Raw genomic sequence first — 15,650 nt, 5'->3', positions numbered from 1 at the left:
ATTATTATTTAATATGTCATGCTTTACAGGGATAAAAACAAACACGTTGTTTAGTGTGAACTCGAGCTGACTTTGTGTCTCAAACCTCAGTGGTAAAGCTCAAGCTTTTAATGAGGTTTTTCCTCTCTGTTGTGTGCTTTCCAACACATCTCTCTGGTTCTCCGGTCCCGGTGTGATTGAGGCTGTAGCTCTCAAAGCAGGAGATGTATTAATGTAATTAGAGTCAGTGCGCAGTAAGCAGGGACAGCCTCAATCTCTGCTGTCGATCGATCTTTAGTCGCCACTACAAGCCGGCTGTATCTCCCTGAGGATTTGTGTAGTAGGCCATCTCTGAATGCTAATGTGTCTGTGATAAACCTCCAGCTGAATGAGTTTGTAGAGTGTGCTAGCCCATCTTTCATTATTGTTAAAGGTGGTGTGCCTGTATTGGTAACAAACAGAATTACAAAAATAATGACTTTTCCTAAAACACAGGTCTGCCATTGGTCAGAAAAACAGATAGCCCCACCCCAAACTCACGCCATTGGTTGAGCAAGTGTTGCTGTGATGGGCTGGTCGGGATTCTCCAACAACAGAGCAATGTTTTGAGAGTGCCATAGAGCTAGTGTTTACTTGCTTCGACTTACAAATGGCTGTTGTTTAGCCTAATTTGTTTGAAATCAGTGGAAGCGAGACCAGCCACACAGTTGCAAAACGTCAATTAGACATGTTGATCTGTGGGACTAATGCAAATGATGCAGGTTTGAGCGCTTCCAGAAACTAGTCTTCCACTCATTCCTCAGTAACTTTGTCATTAAATAAAAAAATTAACTGTAAAAGAAAAGAAAACAAAGAAAATTAAAAAGACATTCAGTCATGCAGGCAAATCATATGACATGAATTGTTAGGCATCATCAGATATGCATTATTAGCTTTTTATTTGTTGATATACAGTATTAGCTTTTGTCGAACTCGTATTCTATTTAAAGTGCTCAGTTGAAGGGCGTTGTTCCCCCTCCCCTCCCCTATTAGTGAAATACTGAGAAAATGTGTGTCAGAATCAAGTCACGATGGAATTCAAATGCAGATTTCACTAGACATTTTTAGATTTTTCAATAATTTTAATATGTTTGAAATAAGTATTTTATGCTCACCAAGGCTGCGTTTATTTGATCAAAAATACAGTTAGAAAAATGTGAAGTACTGTTAGGGCTGCACAATTAATCGAATTTCTAATCGCGATCACGATTACGGATGCCACGATTACGTAATCGTTCAAAGCCGCGATTACGAAAAAAAAAAATAATAATCCACTCTGCGTGCGCGTTTAGAGCATGTTATGTTATGAGAGGCGAATCACAACTACTTCAGAAAACCCAGCACAATAGGAACTACCAGGCAGTGACGTATATGTATACTCTGAAATAAAAAGTATTTCACCTCAGAAAAACGGACGTTCCTGCCCTGTCAGCCGTTATACTGTTCTCGTAGCGAACACTCTTCAATTGCACGCGCAAAGGCGGAGGCGCGCGCCGTGTAGCGCTTCACTGTATATAAAGTGCAAAGGAAACTACGAGCATGCAATGTTGTTACGTTGTAAATTAGTAAGTCATGAAATAAAAGTAAAATACCAATAAATCACGTTACTGGTACGTCGTGTGTTAGCTGAGGAGGATTTGCATGCAGGGATGATTTTCATTCTATTCACCAGGAGCAGTTTCTATGTTTCATTAACAGTTCTTGTTAGTATTGTGTATTCACCATGGTAACTGTCGTTTCAATATTAACCCCAAAATGCCACTTTATTTTCACTTTGTGTTATTTTTTTTTATTTTTAAAAGACTGTAGTGGCTCATACCAACATTGTATTAACAGAAGCTAGTTTGGGACTGATATTTAATAGCTTTAGCATAGGCCTAATATTTATTTATTAGTAGTCTTTACTATTAGTCATATTCTTACAATTTATGTCTAGGTTAAGTAAAGGGGGACAGTGTGTGTATGTGTGTGTTCACAATTTTTAAGTAAACATGTATGATAATATGCCTATATATATATATATATATATATATATATATATAGGCTATATATATATATATATACATATATATATTCAATGTAAATTGTGATAATCGTAATTAATAATCGCAATTACAATTTCAAGGGAATAATCGGCAATTATGATTTTTGTCATAATCGTGCAGCCCTAAGTACTGTTACAATTTAAAATGACTGTATTCTATTTTAATATTTTAAAATGTAATTAATTCCTGTGTTGGCAAAGCTGAATTTTCAGCATCATTGCACCAGTCTACAGTGTCACATGATCCTTCAGAAATCATTTTAATATGCTAATTTGCTGCTCAAGAATGTACTATTATTATCAATGTTGAAAACTGTTGTGCTGCTTAATATTTTTGTGGAAACTGTGATACTTTTTTCAGGATTTTTTTTATGCATAGACAGTATAAAATAACTAAAAAAGTATATATTTTGTAACATTATAAATGGCTTTACTGTCACTTTTTATTTATTTAAATCATCCTTGCTGAATAAAAGTATACATTTTTATAATAAAATATATATTTTTTAATAATAATAATAAATAAATTAGTAAATAATACATGCATACAAAATCTTACTTACCCCGAGCATTTGAATGGCAATATACTGAGTAATAGGTGACATTAGAGATGCTCCAAAACCACTCAGCATGTACAGTACACTGCTTGTGACAAAGAAACACTCTTGACAACAGAGCAAACAGCGAAGGATGTCTATAAAGTAAATGGATCGAAGTAATAGAATGGTAAACAAATGAAATATTTATGCAATACGCGTTTTGCTTGAGCAGCGGCAAGCTTGTCGAGCATACATCCCTTTTTCACAGTCATCGCTGGAAAGTTTGTAGTTTGGTCTGATATGGCAATAGCAAAGACAGTAAAATGAGGAGCATATTACTAAAGTTAACTTGGCAGTAAAGAGAGAGAAAGAGAGAGTGCATGCTCTTGATTGCTGAGTGTTGCAGCTCTTAAAGTGACAGCAGCCTAATAAACCTACTGCTGTCTTTGTCCTCAATTTTAATCTAACACAAAAGACAGAGAAAATCACTCACTGCTCTTGACTGATTGAGTCTTGCTAGAGCAGCTCTAAATGTTCACTGTCCTATTAAATTACAGATGAATTAAATATGATAGAGCAATAATATGAACAGTGAAAGTAACAGTAGATCCTGCAATACATTTTAACAGGCATAAATAGGAATGAAGATAACTGAATGAAATATCTATTTGCTCAGCCAACTAATTTGATTCATATTCTTTTGGTTTCTCTGCCCAATATTAAATTCCAAAACAGGTATCGGCAAGCACTGGGTATCGGACTCGTTCTGGAAATGGTATCGTGGTAGTTGACATCATATTTAGAGTAATACTTTGGATTATCACTTAACAGCCATTACACTTAATGAGGACATTTACGTTTACCTTTAGTAACTGGGATTAAGCCTTTTAAGTGATTTATTTTAGTTATATTTGTGAGTTTGATTCATATTTGAGCTGTTAACGTTCACATCTAAGATATTAACATCAGTGTGTATTTGTTTGTGTATGGAAGCATGGATGGAGTTGTATAAGTGTGAACTTAGCACTGGTCCACCCGAATTGTTTGTAGATTCAAATAGTAATTGTTTGGAAATAAGAAAATGCATAATCATATCTGCATACAGTATCATCATATTTCTTAAAGGGTTAGTTCACCCAAAAATTAAAATGTTGTCATTATTTACTCACCTTCATGTCGTTCCAAACCCATAAGACCTTCGTTCATCTTCGGAACACAAAATGAAGATATTTTTGATGAAATCTGAGATGAAATCTTTCTGTCCCTCCATAGACAGCAACGTCATTGCAACTTTCAAGGCCCAGAAAGGTGGTAAAAACATTGTAAAAATAGTCCATGTGACTACAGTAGTTCAACCTTAATGTTATGAAGCGATGAGAATACTTTTTGTGCGTTTTTATTCCTTAAAATATAGTAAAACAAAATATTTGTTAGGTTTTGTGGTCTGCAGTAATTCACATGATTTATTCCTGCCTCCAGGACCACAGACATCATTATTAAGGTAAATTAGCCTAACTGTGCAGATATCGTTATTGTACTGTGAATTGTGCAGCTGTACATTATGCTGTGTAAAGTGAGCAAATATTTTCTAATAAAGGCTAATGAAGGGGTTGCACTTCACAACGGTCAATGAAATTAGAGAGAAAGCACAGAATAGAGGTCCACCCACTAAGATTTCTGGCCTCAGTGCTGTGTGGGAGAGATTCGTTGACTTTGTGTGGTCATCAGAAACTATCTAAACAGCAGAGAGAAAAAGAGAGAGAAACATAAACAATTTCAACATTCATGTCATACAATTTTTTTCCCTCAGCAATGATCACACGCGAAATTATGCCATGTTTTATTTCATCATTCATCTAATCGATCTATTTGTGTGTGTGTATGTAAATATGTTGTGTTCCATTTACTGTGGGTGTTGCTGCCGACTGTTGTTTTAAAGATGTGTTCTTCATCATGGCATCTGTGAGCTCAGCGGTTCCCATCATGCTCTGATGTATCCCTTAAAAACTAGGCCAGTTCACGCATCTCCAATCCAATCCACTCTGATCTTTATCTCTCTCTTTCTGTTTTCCTCTCCATCCATCTCTCTCTCCCTCCCTTTCTTTTCACAGGCAAGTCCTGCCCCAATTATTGTCAACACGGACACTTTGGAATCTGTACCATACGTGAGTTTTGATTTTTCATTTATTTATTGCATGTTCATGACATTATGCTCAGCCGTGACATCGCCAGTCACCCACTTGATGAGTTCAGTGCCCACGCAGAGTGAGTGGCAAATAAATTTGACATCCTTTTTATTTTTTTTGCTTTTCATGAATTTAGTGTCATTTATCACTCTCCACGCTGTGCAAATAGGATCAACATATTCAATGATTGATGACTTTTCATAAATAAGCCAGATAAGGAGGCCAAGCGATTAGCTGTGGGTTTAGATTAGCACTGGCTTTTCACAAAGCTTTTCTTTTATGGGCTTGAAATATTAATGTTCAGTGTCAACTGCGTTTTGGGTGGGATGTATGGAGAGATTTGATGAATGTTTTGATGAAACAGGTCTTGGATCAAATAAACAGTTGGTTTTAAGGTTTTATGGTTAAGACAGGAAAAGACAGGAAAGACTAGGATTACTTAAAGTATTTACTAGTGGTCGACCGATATATCGGGCGATATTTGGAATTTTTTAGATATCGGCCGATAAATCTTTCCGTTTGGCCGATATATTTCAACACTGTGACTGTGCATTAGCGCTTTTTTCCACTGACGCGAACAGAGCGAGCGTGAATGAACTGAATACACTCGCTCTGCTCCGCCCAGCACCATAAGACAAGCCACTCAGAAGTGAAGCAGACATCTGACAGACACAGTAAATGACCAATCATCATTCGCTTTCTAACCTGACGCTACATTGTGTTCACAAAAACACTCCGGCGTGCAGCAGAGTCTATTCAAACAGTACCATGATATGTCAGATCCGCAGCCCAGCGGTAGCTCCAGTGGGGGTCACAGATGTGATATAAACGAATTCAAACAAAACTGAAAACATTTGACCTCACAAACAGTCAAAAATCCTGTGACTGGCTGTTCTCGGGTTACGTTTAAACTAGACGCTGTTTTCCAACGGACTCGCGTGCACGGAAAAGCTGGGTCGCGTGCACTACAGATCAGTGGAGAACACTATGTAATAATATTACGTTTGAAAATAAATCCTTGAAAATGTTATTCACTATCTACTGTATTTATTTATCCATGATTGGCGTAATATCGTGTGTAGTATACATTTTCATATGTCCATGTATGTCATGCAAATACATGTGACGGCTTGCAACGTTTTAAAGAAACAAACAAGCAAAACTAAACAGACATAAATCATTATTATTTAAATATAGCCTACTTGAAGTAAAACAACCTGTTTAAAGTAAATATTGTAAATAAACTATGTATTGTACATAAAATGTATCTAATTGCACATACTATTTTGTCATTAATTTATGAATATTGTTTAGATTGGTTCATTAATGATAAATGTTATTTGTAACCTGCAGTAAGCAGCAGTAATTATTTATGTGACTGAAAAAATGACTAAATATTTAAGCAGACAAGAATCTGCACTAAAACTTTATTTATTGAAGTGTTACCTTACCTTTTTGTTTACATTTTAATTTCTTAGTAAATATTTTTTATTGCAAAAAGAATATTGCCTAAATATTATGTACAATAAATGTTCATTTAGTTTCACCAATATTCTTTATGTCTCTCATTTACTGTATTCATTGTATTGGCCTCATATCGGGGAGGGGGTGAATTGGGCAATGGGGGGCCTTCAAGTCAAAAAAGTTGAGAACCACTGGTTTAGAGAAATTAACCCTGTAAATCATAGCGTATGAAATAATAGTCAGAAACATACATACAGTACATATGTTAGGCCTACTCAACATGTTGTTGATCAAGGTTTTATGGCTCATATTGTGTGATATAGGGTATATATGCTATTTGAGCTCACATTCAAAGAGGGAAATTGCAATTTGGTGCCGTGGTATTTATATGGCCAAAAAGTGAGCATATATAAGTATCAAGTATCACTCTATATTGGGGTGTGACAATACACAATATTGGGTTCACTAGAACGAGATGAGCCTATATTTTAACACTGCTTTGAAGAAATCTTCAATGACAAAATATAAGACTGGAAAAATATTATTTTATTTGAATGAAAGTCACAAAATGCAAAACAATACAGATGCATTTTGAAATGTTGGCAGCCCTGCAAGCACTGTAAAAGTTTTTGCCACAAACTCAACTCGTCATCTTGATATCGCAAGAAAGCTTTTTAACTTGATGGGAAATATTGTCACATGGCATAAGATCATGTGGCACACCCCTATTCTATATCTCCCAATAATAATTTAATGACAGCAAAAAGGCACGTGCACCACGACCTGAAGGTGGACATTTTTAGAATTATACTAAAAGGTCTTTTAGTATGCTTTATTAATCACACGGCATAAGTCATGTAGTGGATTGTGTACAATAGTTGTGATCATGTTAGAGGCCTTAGAAATTTGTGTATCAAATATGATATAGTAGGCTATGTAGAGTTGGAGCTTTGTTCCAAAACCTTATGAGCTGCCTACCTAGGCAGCATTATAATAAAGGCACGTATACTTCATTATTAAAATGATCCCATAAAGCTGAGTATGCTCATCCGAAAAGTGTGAACAGTGCATGTTATGAAAAAAGAAATGTTTATCCATTATTTCTGTGTTTTGTATTTTTATGCATATTAGAGGACAGTTCTGACAAACCCAATTGGAGAATACATTGTGCTTCACATGAAGCCATCTATGTTGTAGAGCATTCCAAATCAGTCAATTATGAGATACCATTTCATGGTATTGGTTGCCTCTTATTTTTTGAAGTTGTAAATACAACATTATTGGGAGTATGTTTTACAAAAAAAAATCCTATTTCAGTCTTTCTGCTTCAAAATGTCATATTTAATTCATTGTGATACTTGCCGTATCTTTGTAATTAATAGTGAAATTTATTATCAATTTCCGAGTGAAAATTGTGTGCTTTTCATTTTGAAACAGAACTAAAGAGGTAGATAAATGCACTGAGCACATGATCGAACAGGTGATGGGATTGAGTGAAAGAACACAGAGAGGGAAAGTAGTGTTGAATCAGACACTAACACAGAGCGATAAGTACTCGGCACGAAGCGCAAAGAGCGCGCACACAAACACGTTAACAACCGCTTGACCTTGAGTCGGTAGGGGAAGGTTTTGTCTGTTTCCTGCAAACTACAAAATTATGTGTTTTTTCCTGTTATTGCAGTGTTGTAATTTGACCATGTCCAGAAACGGCCAGCCATTCATGAACAACCAAAAACGTTCATTTTTTGTCCTGCTTCAGCTTGTTTGTCATAGGAAAGATAAATCACAAATAACATCTCTTTAACCACTCAATTGTTTCTCCTAAACGGCAATGCGATTAAATGGAGGTTAAAAAGATTCTCTTCCTCCATTACATCAGAAAGATATCATGAGAAATATCCCACTATTCTTGCTCTGTTTCATTAAAAGAATCTCCTCCGTTCCACATGGCTTTTACACACACCCTTCACGTTCACCGAGGATAATATAATTTGATTCTCGTTTCTCTGCCGGCATCTCAGTAATGAATTATTAATATCAAGGCATATCCAGATGACTGTGGATGTGCCGTGTTTTAGTCAAAGCGCCATACTTCCATCAACAATGCGAGCTCGACCGTTACATCCCGAATCCAGCAACACTCTTAATGCTGTTAAGACGGTTTAATTGCTTTTCCCCCTTTTATTTCTGATGTTCTCAATTTAAAGCCTGCTGTGGACTTGTGTTGGAGTACGTGTGAGATTATGATGATTATCAGCTGCTTTAAGCACCAATCTGTGTTTGATAGAACTTCAAATATCCTATTATGAGTGAACAAGAGAGTGAAGATGTAAGAAAACACTATGATGGATTGCTCCAGTAGAGCAGGTGTTCACTCTGAGTTTAGCCTATAAACACTGTGTGTGTGTGTGTGTGTGTGTGTGTGTGTGTGTGTGTGTGTGTGTGTGTGTGTGTGTGTGTGTGTGTGTGTGTGTGTGTGTGTGTGTGTGTGTGTACGTGTGCGTGCGTGTGTGTGTGTGTGTGTGTGTGTGTGTGTGTGTGTGTGTGTGTGTGTGTGTGTGTGTGTGTGTGTGTGTGTGCATGTTCTGTGCTCCCAAAATGTACATCTCTAAAGTAGAATGAATTCACTGACCCTTTTTTCGTTGATAACTTTATTTTAGCATTACTACACTATTACGGGTGCTGGAAACTTAAAATGGTGACACTGGGATTTAACGTATGCTGTGTTTTAGATTTACGCACATAATCTTTGAATTATCTGAGTTGTGGGAGGGGTAGATAGGTAACAGAACTATAGCGTTAAAATGTGTTGCTGTGATTAGATTTATTGGAGGCATGTGTGATCCATCCATTATAGTTTCATTCTATCTTACGTTTTGGCAAATTTGTATGAATTCGTACGATTGCAGTCCTACGATTTTGTACGATCTGCTTACGCATTACACCTCAGTGATGGTTGTGTTTAGGGATGGGGCTTGGGTGGACCCTATTTTTTTTTTTTTATACGAATTAAAAATTTTCGTATGATTCACATCATACGTATTCATATGAAATTGCCACCTCATAAAGTAGTTACGTTTCCTGTAAGATTGGGTTGATCCATTGGATTGAGTCGCTGTTGAGGAGATATAAAGACTCCATACTTCCCCAGAGAAAAAGAAAGGTGTGCTGCAGTAAACCCAGCGGGAAAGGACCGAATCAAGCTCATTATGCATGTATTCATGGCAAACATTTATCCTGCGCACACACATTCACTCACCCAGTACAGTGTCATCTGTTCTCTTTATTAAAAGGAGCCTCAGTTACTTTAGTGTGAAGATTTGCCTCAGGTTAAGTGCTATGTGGGCTTTGTGATGTTTATCAAGGAAGTGTTAAGGCTGGTTGAAAAATCAAGCTTAAAAGACAGATTTTCTTAGTAGTCATGAAATAAATGAGAAATGTCACTTTTATCTGTTGATGCTTCTGAAAGATGTTGAAAAAAAGCAAGAGTGTGTTAAACTGCCAGACATTATATATACAGTAAAGGAGAGCAGTAGACCTTTGTCAGAGAAGATGAAATATTTAATTTGATGCAAACACAAAACATTCAGTAGGCTATGTTATAATCCTGGATGTCTTTCCAAAATCATCTGGTTGTGAAAATGTGTTAGGTAGACTATAATGCTATAAAGATGCACAGTTATGCATAGGATACAGGTCTAAGATAAACAGTTTTGGTCAAAATCTAAGGCAAGCTTTTTTTATTATATTACATTACCATTCTAAAAGGTTTTTTTTTTTTTTTTTTTTTTTTTTTTTAAGGCACACTATGCAGTTTCTGTTTGTCTCAAACAGCGACAAACGAGTCGAATATTAGTTAAAATATTATTGTCACTGAAGGCATTTATGTTACTAAAGATTTTTAATTTAAATTAGACTAATTTTTAGAACCAGTGGTTCTTTTTAATTTTTAATTTAGACTAATTTAAACATTTTTAAATTAATGCTGTTCTTTCGAATTTTCTATTCATCAAATATCCAAAAAAAGTATCACGATTTCCACAAAAATATTAAGCAGCTGTTTTCATCACTGATAATAATTAATTTTTCTTGAGCACCAAATCAACATGGTTGAAAAAAAAAGAGTGTAGAAACAACTTTCACTTTGAAAATTGCTAGTAAATTTCACAATTAATTACAAAGAAATGGCAAGTAAAACATTGAATTAAACATGAAATTTTGAAAACTGAAATAGTATTTTCTTTGTAAAACGCACTCCAGTTATCTTTGTTTTATTTACAGCTTCAATTTACAACAATGATTTCATGTGACTGAAGACTGAAAATTCAGCTTTGCCATGACAGGAATAAATTACATTTTAAAATATATTAAAATAAAAAACATGTGTTAAATTGTAATAATATTACTAATTTTATTACTGCATTTGTGATTTAAATAAATGCATCCTTGGTGGTAAATTCTCTTTTATTTAATACCAAAAATAATTATCATGTAAGCTCAGGATTTACATGTTTTATGTATTTTGTGTGCTTTTTAGACTATTGCACAGGTAGCTTAGCAACATGTTAATGTTAAATTCTATTGAAAGTCTTTTGTGTATTCCATGATGGTTAGAATGCTGCCTTAGAAAGTACAGTAGATGACTGTATAGGCAATAGACTGAAAGGCAGCTCGCTAATTTTGACACATGCACTACAGATTAAGTGCAGTTACACCTGCTGTTGCCTATAGTTTAAGACCTGGCGAGAAATCTGGTTAAGTACTGTTAATTATGAAGCCTCCACTGTGCTCACTTTGTAACTGTAGTGGGAACAGAGCTCAGTTAGAATTAGCGCTAAAGATAATCAAGGGGGCGACAGGATTAATACAGCATTATTGAGAGCGTGCTCAGTCTGTGTAGCTGTTGAATAACTTCTACCTAGCTTCAGAAAAATGACCCCTTTTGCCTACTTTTAACAGCATCTTTGTTTCCGTTAGCTGTCAGGAATAACAGTGGTTAGTTCATAGTGCTAATTAGTCCACATGGGTGTGTATTGGGGAAACCGAGTCTTTTTAAGTTACATCCTGAGAGATATTTCGTGTTTAATCACCGCGATGGGTGTAAAAATATGCCATCCCATCGGCCAGAACTCTAAACGGAAAGCTTCTGCTTGAAAGTGCCCGGTCCCTGCATTATAGTCAAACAGTCGTCATGGAAACATGACCCGCTCTGTGTCGTTTGCACAAGCTGTGTGGATGAACGCATTCAAGCGCGTCGTACATTCGCGGGTTTGTGTGTTGCCACATTTGCAGTGACTCACCAGTTTAATGTGAGCTTTTACGCCCAGGATGCTGCATCGTGAACTCCCCTCTGCAGCTGCACTCACCCTCGGTCCCCAGCGTCTCACATTTGCAACACCATGCGGCTCAGAATGCTAATGCCACTCAAAACCCAGTAATTGGGTCATTTCTTCAGGGGGAAGATGGAAAGGCCATGTTTGTCTTGACATAAAGAAAAGTTCTCCAAATGAAGTGCGTATGATTATCAGTGTCTTAAGTCGGCTGATAAGGGGGTTTGTTCTGTTCTGATGAGCGCTGCCGTTGTTAATGATCTCATTTACTCGGTCTTATTGGTTTCTCATGCACATCTGTCAATTATCACATCCATCAATTATCGCTCTGATTGTGTTTGTAACCATATTCAGCTCTGTGTGCTTTGAGAGCGATGGATGCAGAGTGTTCTGAAGAGCTCTCACTGATGAATATGTGGAGAAGCGACTCGGCTACCGCTGCTCTGATTAGTTAGCACCAAACAGAGGAACTTGTATACACTGGTAATAAATAACATTCTGGCTATGACAATAAACAAAATGGCCGAATCTGATATAGGATTTTGACCAGTTTTAATGGTGAATCTATTTGAGTTGTTGTGGATCATGTCACGTGTGATGTACTTTAGGCATTCGTCGTGGCTGGTAGTGTTTTCTGATGGATCCTCGTGCTAATAAAGTCTGCATCCAACTGACACAAATTTCTATATTGCTTGGTTTCTTAAAGTAAACTCCTTGGGAATTTGAACTTGAGACTGTTATCACTCATTGGACCAGCAAGCACTCATGAAATCGCTAATCATCCTATTAGATGAATAATTTCTCTGTGTCTGTGGTTCATAATTTACACTTGATCTATTTCGCTTTATTTTTACTATTTAAAAAAATATACTTGTTTAGTGTGTTTTAGGGTTATTTTCAGTTGATATGGTTTTTATTTTATTTTATGTATTTTTAATGTTTGGTGTGTCTTAGGGTTATGCATATGTATCTATGGTTCATAATTTTGAACTGATCTATTTTATTGGTATGGCACTACAGTTAATGCATCACTTAAAATTAACTAACAATGAGCAATACACTTGTTTTAATGTCAGCTCAGGTCCAGTATATAATAATAACAGATGCAACTTTTGATTTTAGTTATGTAGGCCTATTAGTAAATGTTGAAATTAACATTAACTAAGTTTTAATAATGTTTTAGAAGTATTTTTCATTTTAATTCATGTTAACTAATTTTAACAAATGGAGCCTTACTGTAAAGTTTTCCATTTTATTTTATTTTAAATGTTTATTTAATGTCTATATTTAAGGGTGGGCAATATGACCAAAATCTTATCACGATATGAGTAATTTTATTTTACAATAACGATGTATATCACAATATAGTTATTTTTGCTTTACATAAGGTTTTTATGATATCAACATTTTTGATACCATTGAAATTTCATCATTCTTATCACCATTTTCAATATCATTTAAAAAACTAATATAAAAAAAACTCAAGCTTACTGAAGACAAGTAAACAGAGATAAAGAAAACAAACTATAATAGAACAGACACACATGAAATAGACCTATCTGAAAACTTCAAGTATAAGAAATACTACAAAAAAAAAAGCATAATAAAGTAATCAAATGTATATACATACATGATCTATATACATGTAAAAACAAAAATATTTAAGATTTTCTCTTTTTTAGTTTTTTTATTGACATTAACAATGACAGCAGATACTGTAAATTTGGATGCTGTCACTTTAAGAGCGACAACACGGATCCAATATACTCTTGCGTTCACTTGAACTCTGTTTACGTTCACTTAAGACATAAATGACTGTTTACTTGCAAAGACATGGATATTTTGACACAAGGTATGTGTATTTAACCGCTCAAGCCCAATTAGGCGGCAAAAAGCACTCCGTTCAGTTCTCACGCGCTCTATGAGCAGTGGCTTCATGTGAGCTTGTCTTTCAGACTACGCTCAGAAACAGTCTCTCAGAGAGCGCGCATAACGGTTTAAAGTCAACTGTTTTTAAACCGCAGTGCTTAAAAACATATGCAAATGATAAGCTTTCATGACCGCGCAGCACAGCAACGTCACGTGAACATGACCGCAATAGAGACGACAGTCCAAAATCTCTACCGATATATCGCCCATCCCTATTTATATGTGCTATCTGTCTTTTGATGATAGAAAAAAAACACCTATTTTAGAATAATTTTAGAGTACATATTTGTATCCCATCCAAAATTCATCCTGGTGCCAACTCTGGACCAGCTGACCAAATATGTTACCGCATCTTCCCGCATGACTGAAGAATGTCAGCCAAAATTCAACAAATAAATTCATTTGAGAATGTTGTGGAGTGAGAGACTGCGTTCAGCTCTTCGCTCTTGACATCTGTTTGGTCCTCATGTTTAAGAGCAGGTGTAGTCTAGAGGCTTCCAACTGATGCTGTAAATGAAAGGTCATGTTGCTCTGAGGAGAGCAGTGAGACAGTATTTAGCTATGCCTCTCTCTCTCTTTCTCTCTGTTGAACAGCTGAGGTGGCTGAGGCATAAATGAGCTTGTTCACTGGGTTTCAATTAGCCATGAATGACGGTTTCTCTTTCTCCAGCTGTCTGAAATACTCCCCTCAGTTTAAAAAAAAAAGTCAAAATGTGAAACTTGGACACTCACTGTAAAGGCCATGGCTGTCTTATTATCAAAGCACTTCAATAAATGTCCTTGTTCACAACAAGCTCTATGGACAGCACCTGTGAAATGATGTTGGTCTGGATTTTTTTAATGAATAAAATAGTAAACTGTATATCAAACTAATCATAACTAATCTACATAATCTAACCTTACTTTCTCTTTTTAGGCCTAACAAAACTAACACTCTGAAACACAATGTGCTAAGACGTTCTGTTCTTTGGCTAAATGTATGTGTCCCCTTTTTGCAAAAACTTGTGACTTTGGTTGTGTGAGTATACAAATAACAAATATGGGAAATTAAACTAAACTTGAAAACTTGTGGTTACCTAACAAGAGGGCTTGTCTATGAAGAACCAATCAAATTGTGGGGAAATTAAGTAATGTTTCATGTCGTTTTTGCCATTCTCCTATTCTATAAAAAGTGTTGTATTTGTGTTTGCTGGTGGGATTCTCAATGGAATTTGTCTGAGATCCTCCGGCCTTGCTTCTTCTTGGGAGATTCTCTGGAGAACTGCCCTGAGATTCCCCGGCCGTGATTTAAAGCATTTAACCTGTTAAGCTGCAACCCCACTTTTGAAAAATCCCCAGAAATGACATACCCAAACTGAAACACATACAGTTCATGAACCCTTTGTACTAAAAGCACAAGTATGATCTCATTTGAAAGCTGACACCTGGCAGTTTATTGTAAATGTAGAATTAATTATTGTCATAATGAAAAAAATTGTTATAAATAGCTTCAAAGTTTTGTAAAGTTATTAGAAATTATTTTTTATGAAACATCCTCATGAAAATAAAATTGAAGTTGGCACTGGAGCAATCTAGAAATGCACTATAGCTAAAGCCACATGTCTAAACATTTTATGTTTAAAATCTGAAGATAATAAGTCCAAAACTCTGGATTTAGTTCAATGTTTTTCAAGACCATGTCAAATGACTTTATTTTTAACGTCCTGGAATGTCACATGATCATGGCTCTTCTTCATGTTCCATATATGGACTATTATTGTGCATATAGCGCCCTCAGGCTGTTGGTATGAATTAAAAACACAGTAAATCAGAGTCCCAAACGCTCATAAAGATTACATCAACGCATTTGGGTATAAATTCAATAAATATTATTCCTGTCTATAGAAATATGATGTAAATCTATGAGAATCTATCAATATTTCTCCAAATCTGCACAGTTTTGAGCTAAAGCCCTGAGGCACGTTGTTTTGTGTATCGCTGTCATGACGACAGCACGGATTTTTTTATGAATGAAAGCGGCTGACGCGCATAATTCATATTAAAGGTATCAACTCATTTTTTCATTTCATAACTCCTGACACAAATTAAGACATAACTGTCACTATGAGTTTCTCAGAATACAATAGTGGTCAAATACTGA

At 35.7% G+C, this 15,650-nt stretch overlaps 1 protein-coding gene across 2 annotated transcripts in view; it reads left to right on the top strand.

Annotated features, from left to right (window-relative positions):
• The window catches only part of dlg2 (discs, large homolog 2), a 203,592-nt gene that overhangs the window by 122,595 nt on the left and 65,347 nt on the right, over positions 1 to 15,650 (top strand). For both annotated transcript variants that reach the window (XM_084400195.1, XM_084400197.1), the window contains one exon: positions 4,713 to 4,766. In XM_084400195.1, coding sequence (XP_084256321.1) covers positions 4,713 to 4,766 — 54 coding nt within the window. The remainder of the gene's footprint in view (positions 1 to 4,712; positions 4,767 to 15,650) is intronic.

The sequence above is a fragment of the Rutilus rutilus genome, assembly GCF_951802725.1.
Source record: "Rutilus rutilus genome assembly, chromosome: 25".
Lineage (NCBI taxonomy): Eukaryota > Metazoa > Chordata > Actinopteri > Cypriniformes > Leuciscidae > Rutilus > Rutilus rutilus.
The sequence above is the reverse complement of the archived record's forward strand: the minus strand, read 5'-3'. Positions and strand labels throughout refer to the sequence as shown.